At 41.5% G+C, this 16,202-nt stretch overlaps 1 protein-coding gene across 5 annotated transcripts in view; it reads right to left on the bottom strand.

Moving 5' to 3' along the window:
• The window catches only part of NTRK2 (neurotrophic receptor tyrosine kinase 2), a 331,044-nt gene that overhangs the window by 297,569 nt on the left and 17,273 nt on the right, over positions 1-16,202 (bottom strand). For all 5 annotated transcript variants that reach the window (XM_028506291.2, XM_028506346.2, XM_028506288.2 and 2 more), the window contains 2 exons: positions 966-1,040; positions 793-864 (listed from right to left, as the gene is read on the bottom strand). In XM_028506291.2, coding sequence (XP_028362092.1) covers positions 793-864; positions 966-1,040 — 147 coding nt within the window. The remainder of the gene's footprint in view (positions 1-792; positions 865-965; positions 1,041-16,202) is intronic.

Below are 16,202 nucleotides of genomic sequence, written 5' to 3'. Positions count from 1 at the left end.
ACAGCACAAAAGGGCCAGTGAATGCAGGCAACGTTTCTCCAGCAGAAGGTCCTTGATTTTCATCAGGACGTGGGGACCCCAATCTGAGCTTAAGGGTGGGTGATTCTCTGTTCAAATATGAAACCTTTTAGGAAGGCCACACCTTATTGACTAAGTGCCATAATCTAACAGGATTTAGCAGCCAGTAACTTAAGATCTTCTCTTGCCCCTCTTTATTTTCATTTGACCTCAGTTGATAAATCTTCAACAGGACGGACGTCAGGGGAAGCATTTGCTATTGTTAATAATTGCCTAAAACTTTGGCATGCCCCATAATTGACTTTTCTTCACTTCTGTCAATCATGACAGAGAGCATTTTAAAAATGAAAGTTCAAAGAGGATTTCTTGTGGAGGGCAGGGCATTAGTAATTTTCAGTTCCCTAGAAAGGCCACAGCCAAGTCGGTTTCTTTCAACTCTACTGGTTTAATATCTTCCAGAGAACGTCATGATTCCGAGGAAAAGAACCAAGGACATTGTACCAGGACATAGTTTTCACATCAGACTCTTGCCGTTGGCCTATTGCTCTGTCCGAGATGGAAGTGGCCCAGAAATTCATGAAAGGGAATAAACAGGCTGTTCTAGTACCCTCCTGAAGCTATTCAGAAATCAAAGATAATGTTTCTAAGCTATTGTCACAGCTAAACTAACTTTTTTAAAAAGGGATTAGAGTTGGAAAAAAGAAAAATAAACAGAGGGGGCGGAAATATGGACTAACTTGGGTTCTGGGAAGCAAAGAATCAATCTTTACTTACATGTGCTGCAAGTTGCTGTTTTTCAGAAATGCTCTATGAGCCACAAATTTTAATCCAGAATCCACAATTGTCCTATGAAAACACATAATTGCATGCATGTTAGAATTAGCTGATGAATGCCACCTAATTGAAAAAAAGTTCTGAGATAAAGTACACAAGTCCTGAGTACTCACAGATTTTTCAGTGCCGCGTAAGCTTCAACATCGTCTTCGTTGATGATTTCTAACCTTTTTTGATTTGCAATGTAACTACAAAAAAAAAAAAACAGAGTGAAAACCATTGACTCAGAATGTAAACAGTACATAAAAGAATGGGTAACTTCTATACAACTTTGCCAGGGTGCTCAAGATGATCTTTCCCCACCCAACTTAACCCTACCATTGAAAAAGAATACAGCTAGGGGAGCAAAACTGAGTGTGATTACAGACAAACCAGGGTTGAGCAGCCATCATGGTCAATGGCAGGTTCACCAGGCTTCATTTTTCTTAGTTTTTTATTACTCATTCTACTAACAATTTCAGTTTTCCTCCCCTTTCATAGTATCCCCTGTGCTTAGAGATGGAAATAACTTGGAAATGCATTCACTGCCTCTCAAAAGCAGTCTGCCCTTATGGCAACAGCCACAGGGATGCTGGCATCATCACATGCAAGACGAATCACACCTTTGCTCACATTCCAAGAGAAGCAATGACTCCCTCCTCTCACCTCCTAAAACACTGCAGCAGATTCCCCTCCCTTTTTCTCTCTCTCCCTCCCTTCCACCGCTCCTCCCCACTTTCTCTTCTCCTGGCCCAGCATCCTTCTTTCTGCCTCTGTCTGTAGTAACATCAGATTTCCCATTCAGGAAGCAAGTTTCACAAACCCACGTGGCCCGAGTGCACTCTCTTTAGGAACTCTCCTCTATTCCTACCCCTCAAACCATCAAATTCAGAAATAAACTGGTGATTCTGACTGGAGAAAGAATTCTGTCCCCTTGACCATGTCGACTGGCTTAGAGTTGGGCATGTAACCTGAACTAGACCAATGAGAATCTTCCCTAAAATTAAATACATGAATGCTGGGACAGGGAGCCTCTCTCTCTCTCTCTCTCTTTCTGGAATCATAGCTGAAAGATTACACAGGGCTGGGTCTTCCATGAGAGATTTTTCTGCCACAAGAAAAGAGACTGTCCAAGAATAAAGTCAGCACACAGCAGAAAAGATTGGTAGGAGATACAAAGAGAGATAAAACACTGAAAATGTCATTTGAGCCTTTGGGTCCAGCCATCTCTAGGGTTAGATATCACTGAGTTTTTTTCCTGAATTTCTGTCATCTGCAACCAAAAATACAAATCTAGTAATAGGAACACAAAGCTGTTAAAATTGCCTCCATGGAATCATCTTGTGGAAGTTACTTGAGAACCTGTCTCTCCAGTTTTCTTAGATCACAACCTCTCTGAAGACAGCTGGATTCTGTTTTATATTTCTTAATATATCCCACAGCATCTAGCATAGTATCTTGCACAAAGTAGATATGCAACAGGCGATGGATGGATGGATGGATGGATGGATGGGCAACACTTGGAGTTCCAAAGGCACTACAGGAACTTGTGCAAGGATGGCTTTTCCCTTTCTTGTTCATTAAGATACATAGCATATTCCAACTAAGACACTGAAAACAAACATATAACCCTGCTGTTACAAACATGAGTTAAAATTTTAAAAAATTAAAAAGTAACCAATTGAGGGGAAAATACAGCATCTCTGGATCCCTTCTACTTAATGCCAAAACAAAACAAAACAAAGATTTATGGTAAGAGTCAGGGCACCCATTTTTAGGAAACAGATTTTAGAAATAAAGTAAGTAAGTGCTCTGAGGGAACAAAATTTCACCAAAGAGAAATAATTTTATAACTACCCATATAACCATTGCCTCCCATTACATAGAAATGGAACCTCCAAAATAGAAAGGCATCCTCCACTCAAAGATCTTGGTTCTCCTGGTACCCAGGGCCTGGCACTTAATCGATGTGCAGAAAAGATTCATTCTTTTATCTCCTTCTACCATACACAGCAGGAAGCATTTTAAGATTCCAACTTAATGATGAACAACAATTTTCAACATCAAGAGTTTTTATGAAATGCTTCAAAATGATCACACATTAGATACATTTTTCCAAGATTTTCATTCCATTAACATTTTCAATAGAGACCACAGTGACTACCTCCTTCTAAACTAGCTCCCAATAAGAACTGCACTCCAGAGAGCCCTAAATTTTAATGCATTTTTATAAAACTTCAGTAAAAAAAAGAAAAGGTAAATAATGTGGGTAATGTTTCATTTGGGGCCACAAGTAGGACTTTCAAAAGGCCTGTCCGCTGCTTACAGCTGAGCTAGCATGGTGGCCGTCAAGGTTCTGAAAACATCCACTCTCTTTGCCTAGACATCACTGCATCCTCCATGCCAATCACAGGGCCTGACACGCAATCGTACCTACTCAACTGTGGCACAGAGCATTTATCTTTTAGTTAATTATACCCTCTATTTTATTTTTACTTCAGTTTTCATGAGATTTTTAATCCGTAAACTCCTCAGTTGTACTCAATAAACTACAATGAGCTAGGATAAATGAAAATGGAAGGCATAGCCCTGGCAAGTGGCTCAGTTGGTTGAAGCATCATCCTGTACACCCAACAGCTGCAGGTTCAATTCCAGGTCAGGACATATATGAAAGGCAACTAATTGATGTTTCTCCATCATATCAATGTTTCCCTTTCTCTCTCTCTCTCTCTCTCTCTCTCTCTCTCTCTCTCTCTCTCTCACTGTCTCTCCCTCTCTCCTCCTTCTAAAATCAATAAACATATCCTCAGGTGAGGATTAATAAATAAGTATATAATAAATACATACATAAATAAATAAGGAAGGCATAGAAGAAAGAAAAGCAGGGCAGAGACATCAATGGAGCTAGGAATTAGATTCTAAAATGTGTATACTTGTTAGAAAAAAAAGCCACAAGCTTATTTCTAGGCTTTCTAGTCACCAACACCCAAAGAAAAAAGGAATTGGAAATAAATTTGGTCAGTGGTTATTTCATAGTGTTCAGGAGATAAAAATAAATCAGACATTAAGCAAAGCATAACTGTTCTTGGATCTCAGACTAGACACACAATTTTATGGGAAACCATCAAAAGAACCATATAAAATTATAACAAAGAAACGGTTATTACAGAATACTCTTCCTCTGTGGAGACAGAAATTTCCTAAATAAGTAATGAATTTTTCTCCCTTCAAAATGGAAAAATTAACAGAAGAACTGGATTAAAAGGTTGGCAAGTATCCTCCCAGATGTCAGGAATTCCCCTTCATTTAAGTTACCATCTGCAGAGGTGCCCACAAGGTAGCTGCTAGTTATGAAACAGTCATGAAATCTACCCCATAAGGGACTCTCCTTAGCTACCAGTGAGGGATCGTAGGACTAGAAGGGAAATCAGTAAAGTTAATAAGAGACAATTCACACAGGGGAAACCTCAATGGCCAAGAAACATATGAGAAGCTGCTCAGCCTACAAGGAATCTGAAATGCAAATTAAATAATGATACATCATTCCTCCCACGCTGGAGTGACAAAATATTTAAAACTCAACAACATAAAACATTTCTAAGGATGCAAAGAATTTATCTTACATTGTTGGGGGGACCATTAAATTGGTATAACCACTTTGAAGGGCAATTTGCCAGTATCCTGGACAATAATAGATCGGCACGCTTCATGGCCCAGCACTTCCATTTCCAGGTACTCACCCAAAAGGAATTCCCACACAGGAACACAAGGAGACATATACCAGAATATTCGCTGCATTTACAGTCAGAATCAAAAGTTGAGAACAACCCAAGTGTCTAACAATAAAGAAACCACTCCACCACACAAAAGAATGAAATCTTGCCATTTGCAACAACATGGATGGACTTTAAGGGTGTTACGCTAAGTGGAATAAGTCAGATGGAGAAAAATAAAAACCTTATGATTTCACTCATATGTGGAATATAAAACAAAGAAGTATCAAACAAACAAAACAAACAAAACCAAACTCATAAATGGAATGGTGAGAGAAGTCAGGAGAAGAGAAGTCAGGAGACAGTGAACTGGGTAAAGGGGTCAAATGTACAATAACAGAAAGAAACTAGATTTGGATGATGAGCACACAATAGAATACACAGATATCAAATTATAAAGTACTCCTGAAATTTATGTAATGTTATTAACCAATTTACTTTAATAAATTTAATTTTTTAAAAAGAAAAAATTAAGATGTGTTAAATACATAAGCTGCATTGAAGCAGATCTTTATATTTGAAAGAGAACTTCATGTCAAACAAGAAAAAAATAAGCCCAACAGCATACCAATATATACATATAACAATTTGCGCAAACTTTCTTTTAAAATTTATTAAATTTATTGGGTGACATTACTTAATAAAACTATATAGGTCTCAAGTACATGATTCTATAGCCCATGGTCTTTATATAGCATTGGGTTCACCACCCAAAGTCAAGTCTCCTGTCACCATGCACTTGACCCCCTTTACTCGTCATTACCTGCCCCCACCCCCCTTTTCCTTCTGGCGATCACCATCCTGTCATCTGTGTTGATCAGTGTTTGTTCGTCTTATTTTTTAAAACTATACAGAAAACAACCACATAATGTTTATAATCAAGTATATGTGTGAAGTATGAAAAGATGGCAAGTAAGATCACCTTAGGAAAGCAGAATGGGTCTGGGATAAAGAACAAACTGTGGAAGTATTTATTTTATTAAACTACTAAACTATTTCTTTTATTAAAGGAGAAAAGATTCATAACAAAGAAGACCAAAATGTTAAAGTGTCAGTTCTGGATACAAATATGTGGAGTTATTGTTATGTCGTATTTTTCTGAATTTTAAAAATTTATGAAGAGGGGAGGGGGTGGGCGGGAGGGAGAAAGAAAGAGAAAGGCATAGAAGAGAAATGACTGCAGGGAAGCTGAACTCCAGGGCTTTTCAGTTACTCAGTGGAAAAAGACACCCAGGTTCAATTTCTGGTTTGCTGGACCATCCAAAAGAGAAGTTTAAAAGCCTTATGGTCCCTGTCCCAGAGCCTCACCACAGGAGCCTGAAGACTAAGGAGCATGCTAGGCTGCCCCCTACTGGTGATCTTCGCCTGCCTCCAGGGGAATCTTGATACCAGCTTTTCCGCATTCTCGCGTCTCATTGCCACTGCTTAGAGGCCAACCCAGGGTCAGGGAGGAGACAGGAAGGGCCAGGCCAGGGCGGACTAGTGAAAGATGCACCAAAAGGCTTTCCTCCCTTCCCACCCTGAACACCATTTCCCATCACTCCAGCTACAGGAAACTCTGAGGGCTCTTTACTGATTCAAACTTTGCTTAATAAAATACATCTCCAAAAACTGTTTCATTCCCCAGGAAGAATGGGAAGACCCAGCATTTTGGCACAGGCCTCTCTCAACAGCTTTCTCTCCATGACAGCCCCTAACTCCTCTGATCTGTGCTCACTGTTCTGGGAAGCTTAGGCCCCAGGGGTTTTAAGACACATGCTACCCCCCACCCCATCCAGAGCCCATGTCCCAGTGCTTATCTTATGAATTCAGCAGACTTTGAGTCTTCACAGAAAACCAGGCTTCTGCCATTCTAACCTGCAGAGGTTTCCTTCATTCTGTTTTAGAAACATAGCACTTTGAATAGTGACAAGGAAACTCTGTGAACTTGGATTTATTTAATTTGATACTCAGCAAGAATGTCTCTCACTCAGCTCCTGGGACTCCCAGTCCCTCTGGCCCATCCCTCTATCAGCCATCTGTACAGAATTATTCTTGGCCATCAACCACCCTGTTTTGCCCTAATATGCCTTCCTCCACTCTCAAATTCATATATAGGACTCTAGGTTGGACCTCATATTATTATGTGTTGTTTTTCACTTTTACTACATCCCAAGACCACTCTCTACTGCCCTAAAAGTTGGATCCTTTATTCAAGGCACTTCTGAGCAAATTCATCTGAATTTACCCTGGGGCCCTGCAGGTCTGAAACATTGCTTGATTTCTATGCAACACCAAAAAGGCTCTTTCCAATCACAACATTTTTATTCCAACATTTGGCAAGTCTTTTTTTTTAGCATTTATTATATGTCTTAGCTTTGTAATTAAGAATTAGAAGAAATGGAGATATCTTCTCTGTACCCACATTTGTATTTTTCTATGAACCTATCTGACTCCCCAGTTGAACAGCTAACTCTTCAAATGAAGGGGTTTTATTCATCTCACTGCATGTACTTAGAGAGATGATTCTCACGAATGCCGGCTGATCAAACATATCTAAGCATCCTCCCCTGGGATGTTTTATTACCCCAGTGGAAAGACTAGCCACATACACACATGTGCACGAAAGATGCACAGTAAATACTGAATGAAAATGGCGATAATAGAAAATAACTTCCTGTGTCATGCAGAAAACAAGGAAAGACAGTAACAGAGGAGGATGGAGAGCCAATTTTGAAAGCAAAATGTGTCCAAACTAGGAATGAATGTAGATCATGTGCACACAACACATTCATACCAACTATAGTATTTATTTATTTTTCATATAAAATCTAACTGTCTTTGGAAAATGAGCATTTAGTTGCCAACAGACCCCTCAGTCTCAGGAATGCTAAGCCTAGAAATAGCCTCCAAGACTCCTCATGTCTATCTGTGGTCTGTAACCTTGACAGAGGTGATGCTGTCTGGCTGCAGTGCTCGCTGCCACAGCATTTGATGAGCACAGAGAAGAAGGTTCCAAGAAGAGATACAAGCACCTGGACAGTTAAGGCCACAGTGCAAGGAATGACGAGATATGATTAGGCAGGTCAGAGAAGGGTTAAATGGAGCTCAGGCCTTAGAGGGAGGCCAGAAAGTCAAAAGATAAAGAATATGAACCTAAGCAAAGTCTCTACTACCTGCCATTTTATTTTGTATTGTCACCAAAGCTTCTCTAGTCTCAACTTAACATTCAGGACCTTTACTAAGACATCTCCTTGAGGGTAAAGAATTTCCTTTCCTCAGGCTTAACAAAAAGCTTATTTGGTGATCTTTTGGAAGAGAAGAGAGAAGTAATTTTAGGAAAAATTCACAGAAACATTTTTGAATTATAGGTTCCTGGAAAGGGTACTCATCCCATTTCAAGAGATTTCACCCTGGCTTTAACAATCTATCAAATAATTCCTCTAGGTAATCTGTCCAAGTAACAAAGAGTGGTTTCTAATGCATCTTTGCTTCGTGTATATTAGCTTAACAGCAGTATTTCTCTAAAATAAAATTTCTCTTTAGCTTAACTTTGTTACCTGAACTGTACTTTGGCAATACCTCGAAAAGAAATGGAAACGGCATTGAATATATCTGATGGCCACTCTTCAAACTGGAATCACTTCCTGCTACCTTGGCCACCCCCACCCCCACCCCCACCCCCACCACCAAACAGATAAACAAGCTACTGGAAGCAGATAGAACTTAAACACCACAAGAAATTGCGATATGTGCCCAGGCTTACCACCACAGGGTGAGTGAGGCATTTCAACTCTGGTAGGATCCTCTCTGCCCTAGGATTTCCACCACGGGGAATATAACAATTCCTTAAAACAACAGCCCTTATTCCCTTAAAAAAGCTTTTGTTCCTGCCCTGGCTGGCATAGCTCAGTGGATTGAGTGCGGGCTGCGAACCAGGAATCGCAGGTTCGATTCCCACTCAGGGTACATGCCTGGGTTGCAGGCCGTGGCCCCCAGCAACCGCACATTGATGTTTCTCTCTCTCTCCCTCTCTCTCTCTCTCTCTCTCTCTCTCTCTCTCTCTCCCTTCCGTCTCTAAAAATAAATAAATAAAATCTTTAAAAAAAAAGCTTTTGTTCCCTGAGTCCACAACTAAACAGCTTTGGCTTCTCAGAAAAATGCTGAGAAAGACTTAATGAAAGCCAAAGCATTTCAGGACTCCAAAGAGGAATTTCTCCATGTATCACCCCATTCTTAAGACAGGCTATACCACCCCAACTGTGAAGACATGAACATAGAGAGTACCGAAAAAGCACGCTCAAAATCTGAACTTGAACAGCCTGCTAGCACATGTTGGTTAGCATCAGCACTTCCACTTTTCCTTTGGCCATTAGCTCAGAAGTAGCATTGCTAACTTTTTTCTAGAGTACAAACTACATGCCAGGCTCTGGAGAACCCAGGGATTGTCTCCCTTAACACACCAGTGCTGCCAGGAGAGTGCTGTGGTTGTTTCCACTCTTTAAAAGACAAACCTGAGGCCCAGCCATGCCAAGTCACCTCCCCAAGTTCACATAGCTGCCAAAACAGGATCCGAACCAGCCCTACCTGCCTTGATTTCTGAGCTTGTAGCCACTGTGCCATGCCACTAGGACTGTGTGGACTTGTCAATCCAGCACCTTCCATAAGGAACAATTTCTAAAATTTCTGCAAAGTGGGCCTGCACAAATAAACACGGCCTCAAATCAATACTCTTGTGTATTTTATCTACATAGATCTGTGAGAGGAGACAAATGAAAAATGTTCTTCAGATTCTTCCACATTGCCAAGCTCTGAGAACTGCAGCTTTCAGGATAGCCCCGATACCCTGCAGATTTGGGAATAAGTGTGCAGTGTGAGGGAGAGACACACTCGCCTAGCTTCCCCTCTGACCAGCTATGTGACCTGGGGCAAGCCCCTATGCCTCAACTTACCTGTCTAGAAAGTGAAATAACAACAGTAACTGCCCCACAGAGTTGTTGGAAAAATCAGGAAACTGCCTTAGCACAATTGGGGAGCTCAGTCAATGCTAATTATTACTAATAATGAGCAAGATGAAGACCAAGGCTCAAGGGCTGGCTTGTCACTGGCTACATGGTGATCTCTGCCTCACTGTGCCTCACTCTGCCTCACTCTGCCTCCAGTGTCCACATCGGAGAAAGAGAAAATTTGGATTTGATAATATTTCAGTTCCCTTCAGTACACAAAGTACAAGAAAGTTTCAGCAAAATATTATACAGAAAAAAATTACACTCTAGATTTCTCTCTGAATATTTATATAGCTTTTTCTTACCCACCTCTATGAACAAGGTGCTTCCCAAAAAGAAATATTACAATTTGGGACCAGATAAATTAATTATTAAACAAGACCTTAAAGCTGGCTTTCTACATAAAACACTGGGACCCAGTGTTTTAATTCATTAAACAATTCACTGGGACAACGTACGTGTCATTTGACTGAAATTAAGTAACAGCCCCCCATGCAGACTGAGGACTGGACCTCCGCCTGCAAACAGTGTGATCTGTAAACCTTATAAGCCAGTTGCCCAGCAGTCACGGCAACAGCAGGTGACCCCTATCTAGACAATACGGGATCCTTTATCTTTCTAGATTTTCTTATTAGCCACCAAATTTTCAAGATAAAATGATTTCACATTTCAGAAATCTGAATTTCCATATTTTCTTAAAAAAAAACAGAAAGTCTGCCAAACTGGACCAGCACTTCGTTCCTGGCAACAGGCAAGAGGAGCCGAGTGACGCTGCCCCGGGGGGGCCGGGCACATCTCCAGTTGGGAGCAGTCCCAACCGACCGCAGCCACTTCACTGGCCCGTGGCAATACTTTATGACACCTGACATAATTCTTTCTTGCAATGTCCTCTGAGACTTCAAATGCTCCAACTATTCTCCTACGTTGACAGGTCATCTCCATGCACAGAGATGCCAAAAAGGAGTCTCATCACATCAAACTGACACACAGACCACAATAAATACATCCCTTTTTAAAAGAAGCTGCTTCTATCTGCTCAGGAACTTTCAGAAACTTCCTCTGTTGTTAAAAACTAAAACAGACATAGATATACCAAAGTGTAATTTTATACTGGTAAATAAATACCCAGGAGGAGAAAGGGATGTGTTTTTCCCCGACCAAAAAAAAAATTGTTTTCCATCCTGGCTGGTGTGGCTCAGTGGATCGAGTGCCGGCCCATGAAATGAAAGGTCACCATTGGAGTCCCAGCCAGAGCACATGCCTGGGTTGCAGGCCAGGTCCCCAGTGGAGGGTGTGCAAGAGGCAACTGATCACTGCATCAAAACATCGATATTTCTCCCCCTCTTTTTCTCCCTCCTTACCCTCTCTCTAAAAATAAATAAAATCTTCTTAAAAAATTAAAAGCCTTGGCTGGTGTGGCTCAGTGGATTGAGTGCCAGCCTGCAAATCAAAGGGTTGCCCCAGTTTGATTCCCATGCTGGGGACATGCAGACCAGGTCCCCAGTAGGGGGCACTGGAAAGGCAACCACACATTGATGTTTCTCCCCCTCTCTTTTTCCCACTCTCTAAAAATAAATTAATTAAATCTAAAAAAACCTGTTTTCCTTCTAACTAATTTGCTTAATATCATTATGTACTTCACATTAGGCCCCAGACCTTTGGACAGGTCACAATAACCTAGCAGAGCAAATGAGAATCAAGTAGCATGCGTCATGATACTGTTCCACCGTATTAGATGCAGAGCCCAGGACGGAAATGGTGCTGATACTCAGCTACTGTCAATTAACAGCCGTAAGCTATATTTAAGACAAAATTTTTATTTTGGGCAGGTGTCCTCTAACATCAGTCAATATGAAACCACCACAAAAACAAGTCAGCTCAGTGGGTGACCTTCGGTGTACTCTGCTCCTAATCCATCCTGCAGGCCCACCAGGGGTCATGGCTCTCAGGGATGGCAGCACCTGGGAGCCTGAGGGGGTTCTCCTTGGGCTGGAAAGTGACCCAGTCACACCTGCTCCTTACAACTTCTAGGCTAAAACCATCCCTGCTGTGCCCTGTGAGTGGAACTCTGCAGTCTCAGCTGAGCGTCTGTCCACATTCTGGGGCAAAGGGCTGCTTCCCCTGCAAGCCTGGATCTGCCCGCTGGTCACTCCACAGCTCATCTTCGTCCGCTGACCGGGTGGCTTCCACCTGGATGAGCATGCAAGCCAGGCGGCTTGATCTTTCTAAAAGGATGCAAGCCCAACCATCTGGTTGTCTGAGTTCCAAAAAGATTGGATCTGGCCTTAACCAGCAAGAGATTAAAATTTTCCAGGCTTTGGTCAGAAGGGACGACTTCAAACCATATACAGTCCAGCTTCTAGCAAAGCCTGGCTAAGCAAAGGGTAGGTGGGGATGGGAGAGCAAGATCCTGTTGTATCCATTTTGCAAACACAGCACCTGAGAGATTAAATTCTTGAACCCCTTTTGCCTCCTTGCAGAATTGAGGTCCTTGTCCCTTCCCCCACCTTCACTGGCCTCCCATGTAACACAAAATAAAATCCACTTCTGCATTTTTCATAAAAGTTGTGGATTACATCACTCATTGTCCCTGTGAAAGAAATTCCTTTCAGAACACAGTGCCAGAATAAGCCGTGTTCCTGTGGAATCAGTAGACATTCTCCTTCCTCATAATAAGCTTCTCTTTTCACTGCCAGGAAGTCGAGCACAACTGTTGCACTCACTCCCAGCAACTGCACTGGCCCTCAGAGTGAGCTGGAGTTCGTGTTCTCTCTTCTTTTATTCCTCATTCCCTCCCTCCCTCCCTCTCATTTTTACCTTATTAACCTTACTATATAAAATAATTACCATCAGTTATTCAAATACTGATGTGAAATCGACTAATGGTAACATTTCTACTATTTGTTCCGTACAGATTCAGTGGCCATTATGATTAACATGCTGATACTACAGAATTATTTTATACCTGTTTTCAAGAAATGAGCTAGTACATCATCCATGATTTGTTGGTGTTTGAGAGTAAATGGTTATAAAAAAGTGAAATCTTGTTGCGATTCCAAGGCAACATATAAATTATCTTTTCTAAAAAATGTCTTCTCCTCTTTCCCTGTTATTTCAGACCAATCAATGTCTCATTTACGACTAGTGAAAAAGAACTCCCAGTGATTAGCCCAGGCACTGAGAATTCTAAGGAGCCTTCTTGTCAGCACTCATCACAGCAGAGCACAGTTGTGAAAGCTCAGCCTCTGGTTGGGTCAAATCATTCCATACGAAGAGAACTTTTGGATCTAATATTTCTGCTCCAACTTCAGGATAGATCAAGCATGGCACAGAGAAAAATGAGCATCAGGCATAATGTCAAGAAAAAAGAATGATTCCAGTGGTAAAATTTTAGGATGCCTGTAAGGTCTCTTTTGATTTTGGCATAGGTTTTCAGCCAACATTTATAGGCTGTGGGAATAAAAAGAGCGCTAGAATAGGAGGAACACTTCGAATTTTATCTTCCCTGGTTCCACTTCACATGTTAACCTTCAGTCACTTTTATAGGTTAGTGATTACTTTCTTTGGAGTTAAACTACAAAGATGCTGGTGGAAAAAGATCCCAGTCATAAGTGGTTATGTAAGGCCACAATAAAGAAAAGCTATTTTGTAGCAGGGAAGTGTGAGTGAATTTTAAAAATCCTAAACAAATCTCTTATAAACACTTGTAATTCAAGGTATACCATTATTAAAAAAGATATATTTTTGAGGTTCCTAGAATAGTCAAATTCACAGAGATAGAAAGTAGAATGGTGGCTGCCAGAAGGGGAGTTGTTTAATGCAGGGATTTTCAACCTTTTTCACCTCATGGCATGTGTAAACTAATTACTAAAATTCTGTGGCAAGGCAACAATTACACAGTTTTTCAATCTGGAAAAAAATAGCTATAATTTTGATTTATTCACACCAGACAGCTATTGTTGTGTTGTCATTTTTTATTTGACAATCTCAGGGAAAAGAGGGCGGTGTCCCTGACTAAACATTTAGGTGTTGTGTGTTTTAAACATTCTGTGGCACACAGTACGCCACAGCACATCAGTTGAAAATCTCTGGTTTAATGGATATGGTTTCAGTTTTGCAAAATAAAAAGAGTTCTGGAGCTGGACAGTGGTGTTGTTGGCACAACTTCAATGTACTTAATACCACTGAGTCATATGGGTAAAAACTGGTAGAGATGCTAAATTTCATGTTACATGTATTTTAGCACAATTTTTTTAAAGGACGGATTTTTAAAGACCTTGCAATTAAACAGTGGTAATGATAGCTAAAAGAGGAAATGGAGTACAAACTGACCAGTAACCTGCAGAGTCCAGGAGAACCATTGTAAACAATCTAATAAATACAATGGGGCAGGGCTAGCGAGCAAAAAGTGGCAGAACAAGACCATGGCCTGAATAACAGTGGCTGAATCTGACCATGATTGCTCAACACACCCATGGCCAATATCCCAACGAGCTGAGCACACCAGGCCCCACAACATGGGTGAAACATGCCAACAAGCAAAGGGCATACCCAGGCTACAATAAAGGGAACCAACCCCCTGCACATCTGTCGCCTTAACCTCCACGCCTGTCCACTGCCACACTCAAGGCAGATTCTTATGCTACTCTGTCCTCCAACCCTACAGAGTCTACTCTCCACCAAATATGATTAGGACAGACACATGAAATAAAAACTAACAGTCGAGTTCTTACTTTGTGATAGGCACTGGTGCAAACATTTTACGTGCATCAGCTCATTGTAACCACACAGAACCCCAAAAAGAAATGTTCCATTACTTTCCCCTTCTATAGACGGGGAAAGGGCGACACAGAGCGCTTTAACAATCAGTCCCAGGTAGTAGGGACAGACCAGCTTCAGAGTGGAGCCACCACGTGATCCGGCTTCACACCCTGTATCACTCTGCTACACAATACCGCAAGAAAATGAAAAATTATGTCAATGCACAATGATTGGCATGTTCAGTGATTCTTCCAATTCGGAAAACAAATAATAGGGAAAAAAACTTTCAGGTACAGTTTTTACAATCCCAGGATCCTCTTATGTTGCCAGTAAATATATACACAGTGTCCAGCAGAAGTAACACCTCCATGAGTATGGCGGGTAGGGTTATAATATGTGTGTAATAATTTATAGTTTTAATTTGAACATTTCACGTAAAATGCCATATGGTGTGCTTGAGTATGATGTTATGTTACAGAATCACATGCTTATGATTTTGTAATAAATGATTTTCCAATAAAATGGGGGCATTATTTGTGTCAGACCCTCTGTGTCTGTATATATATTCAGCCATAATGAACTGATTCTTTAAATAATACATTCAGATCTAGATCTTTCAGGGTACTCAAATATCTGTAAAGGGAAGTAAGAAAGGTAGAAGTTGGTAGCCACTGATGTTTACCCATTAACAGATCTATGCTTTGCTGGTCTGTCCGTGTCTATGAGATCACAGCTTGTTGTAGTACAAGTCGGGGGGGGGGGGGGGTCCTGCACATGCTGTCCTTGTTGGAAACGTGGTGGGAGAAGTGTAGAGAGCCTGGCCAGCCCACGGCATGCTCCCATGGTGTAAGCCCTGCACTTCCAAAGCATTATCAGAGCCCAACACTACCATGATGCAGAGACCAGATACAAGGCAGAGACCCAAAGAGCCTTGCCCCTTGTGCTCTTAGCTCTGGGCAGTGGGCTCAGGCAGGTTACAGAGCTTCACTCTGGTTCTCCTACAGCTGAGTTCCTCTATATGAGGCAAGGAGGCCTGGGGCCAAGAAGGCGCTTCTACCTGGAAATGACACCTTTCTTCTTAACCTAGTAGGATCCCAGAATTGCCTATGCAAAGACCGTGAGCCCACTTTCAGGGTATACATGGGCTTTTTCTATGGATCTGTCCTCTTGAGGGTGTGCCATGCTATGGATATGCATGTCCCTAGTGGAGGAGGGGATGAAGGAGGTCCCAGCTGCTGTCTGTGGTGGTGTTGATGGAGTTTGGACCTGTAGGATGGATTGTCCACACCACTGCGAGAGAGCAGTGAGCTGGCTGAGGACCTCCGCTGGTGCTCTTCAACAGGCCATACAAATGGTAGGAGCTGGCTTAAGTCTTGTTACCCAGGACCCAGAAAAGTGCTTGGTGGGAGGACATGTTCAAAATATACCTGTTAATTGACTACATGAATGAACTAATCCTTTGACCAATCCACACATGCACGCATAAACAGTCAATTCCTGCCCTCCATTTCAGCTCTCCTGAAATGAATTGTAAACAAATATCTATTATCCTCTGAACTGTACAGGTACAGATATAAAATACAGTGAAAGGAGAGTAATGATAGAGTACATTCTAGGCTAAGCTGGGGTAAACAAAAGGCACAACAGCATCCCCTAGGTGCCAGGCAGTTAAACTCCAGAAGACACCTTCTATTGGTGAGAGAGCAATTCTCTTAAAGAATACATGAGATGGCTAAGAAGTTAAATCCCAGGGGGTGACCTAGGCTTACCATGCGAACCAATGACTCAACTGAAAATAAGAGATTTCACATCAAAGTTAAACATCATATGTTGGATCCATAATGCCATTCTT

The sequence above is a fragment of the Phyllostomus discolor genome, chromosome 3, assembly GCF_004126475.2.
Source record: "Phyllostomus discolor isolate MPI-MPIP mPhyDis1 chromosome 3, mPhyDis1.pri.v3, whole genome shotgun sequence".
NCBI lineage: Eukaryota > Metazoa > Chordata > Mammalia > Chiroptera > Phyllostomidae > Phyllostomus > Phyllostomus discolor.
The sequence above is the reverse complement of the archived record's forward strand: the minus strand, read 5'-3'. Positions and strand labels throughout refer to the sequence as shown.